This window comes from Chiloscyllium punctatum, chromosome 14, assembly GCF_047496795.1.
Source record: "Chiloscyllium punctatum isolate Juve2018m chromosome 14, sChiPun1.3, whole genome shotgun sequence".
In the NCBI taxonomy this organism is placed as follows: Eukaryota; Metazoa; Chordata; class Chondrichthyes; order Orectolobiformes; family Hemiscylliidae; genus Chiloscyllium; species Chiloscyllium punctatum.
Window position 1 is genome coordinate 40,991,195 of NC_092752.1, and position 13,253 is coordinate 41,004,447.

Genomic DNA, 13,253 nt, shown 5'->3' on the forward strand with positions numbered 1-13,253 from the left:
TTGGATTAGTTTGAAACAGACTGAGTTATGCCATTCAACAATCTAGCTTCTGTTTCTGTAAAACTGTGCTTCTCTATTCAGTGTGAATTCATTTCATGTTAAATCAACTCTTAACTATAACTCAATCTCAAAGTACTTTTTGAAGCAAATACTCAAATGTGGCAGCTATATAATATCTGCACATCTGTGACCAGTGGCCTGTATAAGGATTATCTGGGGAATTTTCCAAATTGGATCAACAGATGATTAAGTATTATAGGGTCACAGAGACAAAAATAGCAAATTATTCAGCCTGTTCATCAATATTTAAGGCAGCTTAGTCTCCAGGCCAAATCAATGAATTGATGTTCTGGACTGATTCAAACAAGACCAGAGGTTCATTTTTCAGGAAAATAATCTTCAGCCTTCAACAGGTAAATTTCTAGAAATTTTAGACCTGCTTTTGGAACAATGAAAACCATTATACCAATGATTTGGAGGTGCCAGTGATGAAGGAGCAGCGCTCCGAAAACTACTGCTTTCAAATAAACCTATTGCACAACCTGATGTTGTGTCATTTTTAGCTGTTCAAAGTTTGGGAGAAGATTTGCAGCTCGGGTGCTCGTTGTTGTGGTTCTCTTCGCCGAGCTGGGAATTTGTGTTGTAGACGTTTCGTCCCCTGTCTAGGTGACATCCTCAGTGCTTGGGAGCCTCCTGTGAAGCACTTCTGTGATGTTTCCTCCGGCATTTATAGTGGCTTGTCTCTGCCGCTTCTGGTTGTCAGTTAGAACATAGAACATAGAACATAGAACAATACAGCGCAGTACAGGCCCTTTGGCCCTTGATGTTGCGCTAATCCAAGCCCACCTAACCTACACTAGCCCACTATCCTCCATATGCTGTCCGCTGCAGTGTCCGGTATATTGGGTCCAGGTCGATGTGTTTGTTGATAGAGTCTGTGGATGAGTGCCATGCCTCTAGGAATTCCCTGGCTGTTCTCTGTTTGGCTTGCCCTATAATAGTAGTATTGTCCCAGTCGAATTCATGTTGCTTGTCATCTGCGTGTGTGGCTACTAAGGATAGCTGGTCGTGTCGTTTCGTGGCTAGTTGCTGTTCGTGTATACGGGTCGTTAGCTGTCTTCCTGTTTGTCCAATGTAGTGTTTTGTGCAGTCCTTGTATGGGATTTTGTACACTACATTGGTTTTGCTCATGTTGGGTATCGGGTCCTTCGTTCTGGTGAGTTGTTGTCTGACAGTGGCTGTTGGTTTGTGTGCTGTTATGAGTCCTAGTGGTCGCAGTAGTCTGGCTGTCAGTTCAGAAATGCTCCTGATGCATGGTAGTGTGGCTAGTCCTTTGGGTTGCAGCATGTCCTCATTCCGTTGTCTTTCCCTTAGGCATCTGTTGATGAAATTGCGCAGGTATCTGTTTTTGGCAAATACATTGTAGAGGTGTTTTCTTCCTCTTTTTGCAGTTCTGATGTACTGCAGTGTGTTGTGGCCCTTTTGAATAGTGTCTTGATGCAACTTCGTTTGTGTGTGTTGGGGTGGTTGCTTTCATAGTTTAGGACTTGGTCTGTGTGTGTGGCTTTCCTGTAAACCTTTGTGGTGAATTCTCCGTTCAGTGTTCTCTGTACCATCACGTCTAGGATTGGGAGTTGGTTGTCCTTTTCTTCCTCTCTAGTGAATCGGGTTCCTGTGAGTGTGGCGTTGATGATCTGGTGTGTGTTCACTATTTCTGTGTTTTTAATGATTACAAAGGTGTCATCCACGTATCTGACCCAGAGTTTGAGTTGAATTTGCGGTAAGACTGTTTGCTCTAACCTTTGCATTACCGCTTCTGCTATGAGTCCAGAGATCGGTGAGCCCATGGGTGTGCCGTTGATTTGTTCATATATTTGGTTGTTGAATGTGAAGTGTGTTGTGAGGCACAGGTCCAGTAGTTTGAGTATGCAGTCTTTGTTGATAGGTTCAATGTCCTGTTGTCTGTTTGTATGTCCAGAAGGTTGGCTATTGTTTCTCTGGCTAGGGTTTTGTCGATGGAGGTGAACAGTGCCGTTACATCAAATGAGACCATAGTTTCTTCCTTGTCTATGTGTATATTTCTGATGATGTCCAAGAATTCCTGTGTCGATTATATAGATTGTCTGGATCCGCTGATCAGGTGTTTCAGTTTCTGCTGTAGCTCTTTAGCCAGTTTGTGTGATGGTGTCCCTGGTAGTGATACTATGGGTCTGAGTGGGATGTCTGGTTTGTGCACTTTAGGTAGTCCATAGAATCTGGGGGTGTTGTTGCTTTCAGGTTTCATTCTCTGTAGGTCAAACCTGGTTATCTCCGAGGTAAAAACAATGACTGCAGATGCTGGAAACCAGATTCTGGATTAGTGGAGCTGGAAGAGCACAGCAGTTCAGGCAGCATCCAAGTAGTGTCGAAATCGATGTTTCAGGCAATTCCTGATGAAGGGCTTTAGCCCGAAACGTCGATTTCGAAGCTACTTGGATGCTGCCTGAACTGCTGTGCTCTTCCAGCACCAGTAACCCAAAACCTGGTTATCTGTCCGTTTTTTTGTAGATTCCTCAGTGTGTTGTTTATCCTATTGGTGAGCTGTGGGGTGGGGTCAAACTCCCTCTTTTGGTAGGTCTTGGTATCTGCAAGTAGTTTTGCGCTTTTTGGATATAGTCTGCTTTGTCCAGGATGACCGTCATTCTGCCTTTGTCTGCTGGTAGTATGATTATGTTCTTATTGTTTCTTAGTGATTTTAGTGCTTCCCTCTCCTAGGTGTTGAGGTTATGTGTTTGTCTTTTCCTTGTTATCAGGGGTACGATACTTTGTCTCAATGTTTGTTGTGTCTCTTCTGTCAGTCCATTGTTCCTGAGTGTGCATTCTACTGCTGCTAGGAAGTCTGCTGTCTTGGTGTCCCTGTGGTTGTAGTTGAGTCCCTTGGCCAGTATTGTTCTTTCCGTGTCTGTGAGTAGGACTCATAACAGCACACAAACCAACAGCCACTCTCAGACAACAACTCACCAGAACGAAGGACCCAGTACCCAGCATGAGCAAAACCAATGTAGTGTACAAAATCCCATGCAAGGACTGCACAAAACATTACATAGGACAAACAGGAAGACAGCTAACGATCCGCATCCATGAACACCAATTAGCCACGAAACGACACGACCAGCTATCCTTAGTAGCCACACACTCAGATGACGAGCAACATGAATTCGACTGGGACAACACTACATAGGACAAGCCAAACAGAGAACAGCCAGGGAATTCCTAGAGGCATGGCACTCATCCACAGATTCAATCAACAAACACATTGACCTGGACCCAATATACCGGCCACTGCAGCAGACAGCTGGAACTGACAACCAGAAAAGGCAGAGACAGGCCACTATAAATGCCAGAGGAAACAGCACAGAAGCGCTTCACAGGAGGCTCCCAAGCACTGAGGATGTCACCTAGACAGGGGACAAAACGTCTGCAACACAAATTCCCAGCTCGGCGAACAGAACCACAACGATTTTTAGCTATTATACTAATGCTATTCTGTGCATGTATTTAAATACTATACATAAATTCACCCCCTTTTTCAATAGGTATGATTGAAAATTAAATGCATAGGATGGTTCATCTTTCAGTTTTTTTATTTTTATATTTATATTAGATTATTTTGTCAAGTATTATTATAGGCTTTAGACACACTGTGGCATTGGGAGCTATTGGTTCTTGAAAACAAAAAAAAAATTACATGTTTGGATGTGGAATTAGTTAATTTTGTATTCCTGGTAGGTGGAATTATTGTAGTTCACAAAAGTGAGTAAGCTTTCATATCAATCATTATTTGTAGCTTCAGGATAAACAAAGTAAGCTTGGAATACACTCGAATGAATAACTGACTTCTACAATCATTCTTTTTTATCAGAAAAGAGGTCTCCTTTCTTCCTTCTGTATTTGTATAATACAGTTGATTCTGCTATAACATCTGTTTCGTCAGTGCAAATCGGCTTTAACACGATTGAAGAATTTCAACCTTTATTTGTAGAACACGGTGGCACAGTGGTTAGCACTGCTGCCTCACAGCGCCGGAGACCCGGGTTCAATTCCCGCCTCAGGCGACTGACTGTGTGGAGTTTGCACATTCTCCCTGTGTCTGCGTGGGTTTCCTCCGGGTGCTCCGGTTTCCTCCCACAGTCCAAAGATGTGCAGGTCAGGTGAATTGGCCATGCTAAATTGCCCGTAGTAGGTGTAGGGGTATGGGTGGGTTACGCTTCGGCGGGGCGGTGTGGACTTGTTGGGCCGAAGGGCCTGTTTCCACACTGTAAGTAATCTAATCTAATCTAATTCAGGAGAAACATGAACTTACCTGTATTGGCTATAACATGGCTATAACACCGGTTAAATTGGCACAGTTATTGCACAATTTTCTTATGACACAAAATCGCACGAGAACGGAACTATCATGCTATATCAGAACTGACTGTACAGAAGTATTGTGTATTTATACATCACTGACTGTATAAAACTTATTTTGCATTGGTACAGATACATAAACCTCATTTTAGGGTGCTCCAAGCGGCCTTTGAGGCTTAAATGCTGTTCATTGTTGCACACACTTTGGGTGAAAATTGCATAGGATGTTAGGGTCTTAGCGTGTGCACAGTTCACATCTGTCAGCAGTAGGCAGAGGAGGCAAACCATAATGTCAATCAGAGAGTAACATTAATTCGATGCCAGCATTGCCATATTGGAGCTTGATGCTCCAGTTAACATTGTCTCTTATTCACACAAGGCTGAGCACACACTGAGCAGAAGGAAGGATCCATTAGCACTACTTAAAGTGATTAACTGCTCTCAGGTTAAATGCTGATTGATTTTTACTGTTGCCACTATTGTACAAGTATCTGATGCTTTTGAAGGCTCTTTAAAGACCATAAGAAATAGGAACAGCGTAGGTTGCTTGGTCCTTCAAGTCTAGATGTGACAAGATAAAAGCTGCCTTCCTGAGAGAGGGAACAGCAGACTCTTACTCCCCTGTGGAACACCTAAACATCCCTAATAATTAGCTAAAAGACAGGCTACTGGACTGTAGGAACACAATGATACGTATAGTCATGATGACAATAATCTGAATTTCTGTGAGAGAAATCTGAGAATGAGAAGCTGAAGCCACCAAATCTTGTGTCATGGCTGGGTCCAAAAGCACATTTTTGGAGCTAATAGAAACCGGAATGCTGGAAAGAGGGAAGCTCAAGTTGTGACCCAAAGTAGACAAAGCAAACTGAAAGGTGGCAAGTGAAGTCTTAAAACCTACTTTTCAGAGAACATTAGGATCCCCATTTCGCTGATAAAATTAACCCCTTTACTTCTGACATGTTAATTTGTTTGTACCAATCTACCTGAAAGTTAAGGAGAAAGTGAGGACTGCAGATGCTGGAGATCAGAGCTGAAAATGTGTTGCTGGAAAAGCGCAGCAGGTCAGGCAGCATCGAAGGAGCGGGAGAATCGACGTTTCGGGCATGAGCCCTTCTTCAGGAACCTGAAAGTTAACCCCACCCATTTCCCATCCTCCCCAGCGCCATTTAACCAACTCTGGCATGTCTACATGTCTAATCACTGTATTACCTACCACTACATAGTTGTTACTATTGTCTATAAACAATACATATTATAGTCTTAAATTCATTTTTATTTATTGATTAAATCATAAAGCTTTCCCTGCCAGCGTATCTCTCTCATGTTCTCTTTTATTAGAGAAGTGATTTTATCTTTAATCAGCAAAGCCACCCTTCCCCTCTGCCATTTTTCTCTATTTTTCCTTTATAAACAGATACATTTTGTTCCCAGTTCCAACTGTCTTGCAGTCATGGCTCAGTAATGACTACCAACTGAATTTGTGCCTCAAATCAGTTTTATTTTCAAAGCATGCCATGTATTTGTATAAAGAATTTATTTGTGTCACATGCCCGAACCTGTCCTGCTCGAAAGCTTTGAATCTATATTTCTTACATTTTATTTTTTGATGACTTTATATATTTTGGTTTTATTTTACCAGTTCCACTTAAAATATACTTTCCAGCTTTTATTAAGTTGGCTTCCCTTTTATTTGTTTTTGAAGTATTACTAATATAACCAATTCCACATGAAGCTTCACCATTCACTCATAAACTCCTGGTGATCACTGTCCTTCCTTCGAGGATCCTGGACCCAGCCTGATTCAGGTGGAGTCTATGCTAACATTTCAGTTCTTTCTATTCCAGTACTGGGTGCTGGTTTGTTATACGTTTGGGGTCTAACACTATTTAATAATACTGCTGGATTCCCTGGCTCCTTCTGCAATAACAATTTGTTTACAGATTGATCTCTGAAGATTTCTCTTCACACAAGGTTAGATCTTCTGTTCCCTTGTGGCATTCAGTCACTTAATCATGTGACTAACAACATCACTGCATCATCATCATCATTACGTGTGCTTCTGATGCTAATTCTATTACTCTACATCTCCCCCCAAGTCTTTATCTATTTATCTTTACGTTTAATTATATTCCCTCAGAACCTCAGTTTTAACAGGTTTAGTCTTTATGGTGCTTTGACCAAATTCTCTGAACTGCCTTTGATCTCAGTTTGAGGTCTAGGATGTTCCTTCTGTCAGTGTGAATGTTACTGTCCTGGGAGGATGTAGAGCTTTCCTCTCCCTCTTCTTCTGAGAAACAGTTCCAAGTTTCTATTCATTTCCTGTTCAATTATTATCAATGCAGAATGGATATTGCTTAGTGAACACCACAGGATACAGGGATACTAGACGCTGATTAGATGACTCCAATGACTTACCGAGTGGAACTTAGAGACCTAGGAAGCAAAAGGAAAGAGTACAAATGTAGGTATTAGATTATGGGGAAAGTCAAAACGATTACAAAATTCTTGCAAAAACAGAAAACAACATTGCGGATTGGTGAAGCTATGCAGGATATTGTAATTATTATAATGTTGGGGTATATGGGTGTCAAAGGCAAGGCCAGCATGTATTACCCACCCTAGCTGCCCTTGAGAAGGTAGTGGTGGTGAGCCACCTTCTTGAATGAGTGAAAAACATCGAAATTAATGTTTCCGGCTTATCAAATGGCATTTCAGACAGAACCTGGAAGCCAATTACATGACTGTGGCTCTGGAGTCACATTCAGTCTAGATCAGATAGATTACCTTCTCTGAAGGACATTTGTGAAACAGATGGGTCTTTACAACAATGAATGATAGTTTCAAGACCACCATTACTGAGCCTAAGCTTCAATTGAATCTGTGTTTTTTTTTCCTTCCCCAAAGATGGATTACTCCAGGTTTGTCTTCCTGACAGTTCTCGCTTCAATTATAGAGGATTCATTTGCTACCTCCTGTGTGGTGGATCAATTCAGTGTGAAGAGTGGGTTTGACCACAAAAGGGTAACTTTTCTGTTGAATATTGTTTTTTAAAAGCCTTGGTTATTAAAACAAGTCATGTGATAAATTATGATGCAAAAACAAACAAGGTTTCACATTTTACAGCACAGACATTGTATTATATAGTTTCAATAACAAAGAAGAAGCAGGAGTAAAATGTATAGACTGTGAAGCCTGTTCCATCACTTAATACAATCATTGCTTCCTTTCTGTCTCAACTCCACTTTCCAACCTATTCCCATAATCTTTGATTCAATGGGACCAAAAATGAGTTGATCTCGGGCTCAATGGTGCAGCATTCACAATTTTCTAAGCTAGAGAATTCTAAAAATTCTTGAAACAATGAGTGAGTCACTTCTCCTGATTAGTCCTAAAGCATTGACTGCTTAACCAGAGGCTGTGCCTGTGTTCTAGATTCAGGAGAAACAACCTGTCGGTGTCTACTCTGACAGATCCTTCCAGAATCCTGTGTGTTTTAATTACATCACCTCTCATTCTTTTAAACCCCAGAGTGGATAGGTCTAATTTGCTCAGCCTGTATAAGAATCTTTCAAACTAGAAACTGGCCAAACAAGTAAAGTTTATCTTATATTGCTTTCTTACAAATATAAAACATAGAACATTAAAGTGCAGTACAGGCCCGTCAGTCCTTGATGTTGCGCCACCCTAAGAAACCAATCTGAAGCCCACCCAACCTCCACTATTCCATTCTCATCCATATGCCGGTCCAATGACCATTTAAATGCCCATAAAGTTGGCAAGTCTACAACAGTTGCAGGCAGTGTGTTCCATGCCCCGACTACTCTCTGAGTAAAATGCACATCAAGACTGGTCAGTATTCGAGATTGGGCCTCACCAGGGTCCACACAATGGTAGTAATAATTTCTTAATCTTATACTCCAATGTTGTTGATTTGTAATTGCCCTCTGAGATGGTGAGCAGTTCGTTCATTTCAAAGACATTTAAGGATGGGTAAGGAATGCTGGTCTTCCCAGAAATATGCACATACCATTAAAGAATATTTTTAAAATTCCACTTGGGGATAAAAAGGCCAATATTCCATTTGCCTTCTTAACTGGTTGCTGTCCTGTACTTGTACCTTGTATAAATACACCCAAGTCTTTACGAGCATTAGCATTTAGAAGTTTCATGACTTTTATAAAGATTCTACTTTTCTATTCTTACAAACAAAATTAATAAATTCTCACCCCATGCTATATCTGCCATCTTGGTGATCATGCACATAGAGTCATAGAGTCATACAAATGTACAGCATGGAAACAGACCCTTTGGTCCAACCCGTCCATGCCGACCAGATATCCCAACCCAATCTAGTCCCACCTGCCAGCACCTGGCCCATATCCCTCCAAACCCTTCATATTCATATACCCATCTAGATGCCTCTTAAATATTGCAATTGTACCAGCCTCCACCACTTCCTCTGGCAGCTCATTCCATACACGTACCACCCTCTGTGTGAAAAAGTTGCTCCTTTGGTCTCTTTTATATCTTTCCCCTCTCACCCTAACCCTATGCCCTCTAGTTCTGGACTCCCCGACCCCAGGGAAAAGACTTTGTCTATTTATCCTATCCATGCCTCTCATAATTTTGTAAACCTCTATAAGGTCACCCCTCAGCCTCCGATGCTCCAGGGAAAACAGCCTCAGCCTGTTCAGCCTCTCACTGTAGCTCAAATGCTCCAACCCTGGCAACATCCTTGTAAATCTTTTCTGAACCCTTTCAAGTTCACAACATCTTTCCGATAGGAAGGAGACCAGAATTGCACGCAATATTCCAACAGTGTCCTGTACAGCCGCAACATGACCTCCCAAGTCCTGTACTCAATACTCTGACCAATAAAGGAAAGCATACCAAACACCTTCTTCGCTATCCTATCTACCTGCGACTCCACTTTCAAGGCGCTATGAACCTGCACTCCAAGGTCTCTTTGTTCAGCAACACTCCCTAGGACCTTACCATGAAGTATATAAGTCCTGCTAAGATTTGCTTTCCCAAAATGCAGCACCTCGCATTTATCTGAATTAAACTCCATCTACCACTTCTCAGCCCATTGGCCCATCTGGTCCAGATCCTGTTGTAATCTGAGATAACCTTCTTCGCTGTCCACTACACCTCCAATTTTGGTGTCATCTGCAAAATTACTAACTATACCTCTTATGCTCGCATCCAAATCATTTATGTAAATGACAAAAAATAGAGGGCCCAGCACCGATCCATGTGGCACTCCACTGGTCACAGGAAAAACAACCCTCCACCACCACCCTCTGTCTTCTACCTTTGAGCTAGTTCTGTATCCAAATGACTCGTTCTCCCTGTATTCCATGAGATCTAACCTTGCTAATCAGTCTCCCATGGGGAACCTTGTCGAACGACTTACTGAAGTCCATATAGATCACATCTACTACTCTGCCCTCAATCTTCTTTGTTACTTCTTCAAAAAACTCAATCAAGTTTGTGAGACATGATTTCCCATGCACAAAGCCATGTTGACTATCCCGAATCAGTCCTTGCCTTTCCAAATACATGTACATCCTGTCCCTCAGGATTCCCTCCAACAACTTGCCCACCACTGAGGTCAGGCTCACTGGTCTATAGTTCCTTGGCTTGTCTTTATCACCCTTCTTAAACAGTGGTACCACGTTTGCCAACCTCCAGTCTTCCGGCATCTCACCTGTGACTATCGATGATACAAATATCTCAGCAAGAGGCCCAGCAATCACTTCTCTAGCTTCCCACAGAGTTCTCGGGTACACCTGATCAGGTCCTGGGAATTTATCCACTTCTATGTTTTTCAAGACATCCAGCACTTCCTCCTCTGTAATCTGGACATTTTGCAAGATGCCACCATCTATTTCCCTACAGTCTATATCTTCCATATCCTTTTCTATAGCAAACACTGATGCAAAATATTCATTTAGTATGTCCCCCATTTTTTGTGGCTCTACACAAAGGCCGCCTTGCTGATCTTTATGGGGCCCTATTCTCTCCCTCGTTACCCTATTGTCCTTAATATATTTGTAAAAACCCTTTGGATTCTCCTTAATTCTATTTGCCAAAGCTATCTCATGTCCCCATTTTGTCCTCCTGATTTCCCTCTTAAGTATACTCCTACTTTCTTTATACTCTTCTAAGGATTCACTCGATCTACCCTATCTATACCTTACATATGCTTCCTTCTTTTCCCTAACCAAACCCCCAATTTATTTCGTCATCCAGCATTCCCTATACCTATCAGCTTTCCCTTTCACCCTGACAGGAATATACTTTCTCTGGATTCTTTTTATCTCATTTCTGAAGGCTTCCTATTTTCCAGCCGTCCCTTTACCTGTGAATATCTGCCTCCAATCAGCTTTCGAAAGTTCTTGCCTAATACCGTCAAAATTGGCCTTTCTCCAATTTAGAACTTCAAGTTTTTGATCTGGTCTATCCTTTTCCATCACTATTTTAAAACGAAAGTGCTCTCCCATTGACACCTTAGTCACCTGCCCTGCCTTATTTCCCAAGAGTAAGTCAAGTTTTGCACCTTCTCTAGTAGGTACATCCACATACTGAATTAGAAAATTGTTTTGTACACACTTAAGAAATTCCTCTCCATCTAAACCTTTAACACTATGGCAGTCCCAGTTGATGTTTGGAAAGTTAAAATCCCCTACCATAACTACCCTAATATTCTTACAGATAGCTGAGATCTCCTTACAAGTTTGTTTCTCAATTTCCCTCTGACTATTGGGGGGTCTATAATACAATCCTAATAAGGTGATCATCCCTTTCTTATTTCTCAGTTTCACCAAAATAACTTCCCTGGATGTATTTCCGGGAATATCCTCCCTCAGCACAGCTGTAATGCTATCCCTTATCAAAAATCCCACTCCCCCTCCTCTCTTGCCTCCCTTTCTATCCTTCCTGTAGCATTTGTATCCTGGAACATTAAGCTGCCAGTCCTGCCCATCCCTGAGCCATGTTTCTGTAATTGCTATGATATCCCAGTCCCATGTTGCTAACCATGCTCTGAGTTCATCTGCCTTCCCTGTTAGGCCCCGTGCTTTGAAATAAATGCAGTTTAATTTACTAGTCCTACCTTGTCCCTGCCTGCCCTGATTGTTTGACTCACTTCTGTTCTCAGCTGTACCTGTCTCAGATCCATCTCTTTCCTCACTATCCCCCTAGGTCCCAACCCCCCGCCACCTCCCCCTCACCCCCCCCCCACCTTACTGGTTTAAATCCTCCCAAGCAGTTCTAGCAAATTTCCCTGCCAGTATATTAGTCCCCTTCCAATTTAGGTGCAATCCGTCCTTCTTGTACAGGTCACTTCTACCCCAAAAGAGATTCCAATGATCCAAAAATTTGAATCCTTCTCCCATACACCAGCTCCTCAGCCATGCATTCTTCTATTCTCTATCCTCCTATTCCTGCCCTCACTAGCTTGTAGAACTGGGAGTAATCTAGATATTACTACCCTTGAGGACCTCCTTTTTAAATTTCTGCCTAACTCTCTCTAATCTCCCTTCAGAATCTCAACCTTTTCCCTTCCTATGTCATTGGTTCCAATGTGGACAATGACCTCCTGCTGGGCCCTCTCCCCCTTGAGAACATTCTGCACCCTCTCTGGGACATCCTTGATCCTGGCACCAGGGAAACAACACACCATTCTGCTTTCTCTCTGCTGGCCACAGAAACGTCTGTCTGTACCTCTGACTACAGAATCCCTTAACACAATTGATCTCTTGGAAGCCGACGTGCCCCTTGTTGCATTAGAGCCAGTCTCAATACCAGAAACTTGGCTGTTCGTGCTACGTTCCCCTGAGAATCCATCACCCCCTACATTTTCCAAAACAGCATACCTGTTTGAAATGGGTATATCCACAAAAGACTCCTGCCCTAGGTGCCAACCTCTCTTGTCCTTCCTGGAGTTACCCCATCTATGTGACTGTATCTGAGACTTTCCCCCCTTCCTATAACTGCCATCCATCACATACTGTTGCTGTTGCAAATTCCTCATCGCTTCTATCTGTCTCTCCAACTGATCCACTCGATCTGATAAGATTTGCATCCAACAGCATTTATGGTGGATATAATCTGCAGTAACCCTTAAACTCTCTTTAAACTCCCACATCTGACAAGTCGTACATATCACTGCAAAGGCCATTTTTGCTCCTTCACAATCTACAGACCCAGAAAATAACACCGTCTTATTGCTCTGCAAACACTGCCCCAGGTTAAATTAATAGCTATGGCTTATATTTTAAGTTTAATCAATAGACTTATCTCCAAATACATATAATCAAGAAAGAATCCACTATATTCACTACTGCAGCCTTTCTCTTGGACAGACTTAAAACAACAATTAACTTATCTGATTCATAACCTGTCTAAATTGATGCAGCCACTTTATGTGCCCCTCACAGTCTGCTTTACTGCCTAGCTTTGTACTCGACAAGCTCAAACACATTATTCTTGATTTATTTGTTTGAGTTATTAAATAGATGAGGGCCTGAGACTTAACCATGTGACACTCCACCTAAATTGTCTAAAATTGCAGGTAGGAAGCTTACGTATTTTTCTAACTATAAGTTACTATTCATTAAATTAGATAAAGGTAAACAAGGGGCAGTTTCTGTCCCCAACTAAAGCAAGCTTTAAGGTTTGTGTATCACAGGCTTGCACTGATCTTGTTTAAGACAAAATCAACTAAAAGATTTCTTGCAAAAAGAAAAGGAAATTACATCCTATACCAATTGTTTCCATGTTTGGCTGTGGAACAATGTGCTGCTAAGTCCTGGACCTTTTCATTTAGTTCTTTTCCTTTCTTCCATGACACCAGC

At 41.9% G+C, this 13,253-nt stretch overlaps 1 protein-coding gene across 1 annotated transcript in view; it reads left to right on the forward strand.

Moving 5' to 3' along the window:
* The first annotated feature begins 310 nt into the window (after nt 1-310).
* The window catches only part of LOC140485750 (purpurin-like), a 36,674-nt gene continuing 23,731 nt past the window's right edge, over nt 311-13,253 (forward strand). The window contains exons 1-2 of the mRNA XM_072584235.1: nt 311-413; nt 7,297-7,413. Of these exons, the coding sequence (XP_072440336.1) occupies nt 345-413; nt 7,297-7,413 (186 nt within the window). The 5' untranslated portion in view covers nt 311-344. The remainder of the gene's footprint in view (nt 414-7,296; nt 7,414-13,253) is intronic.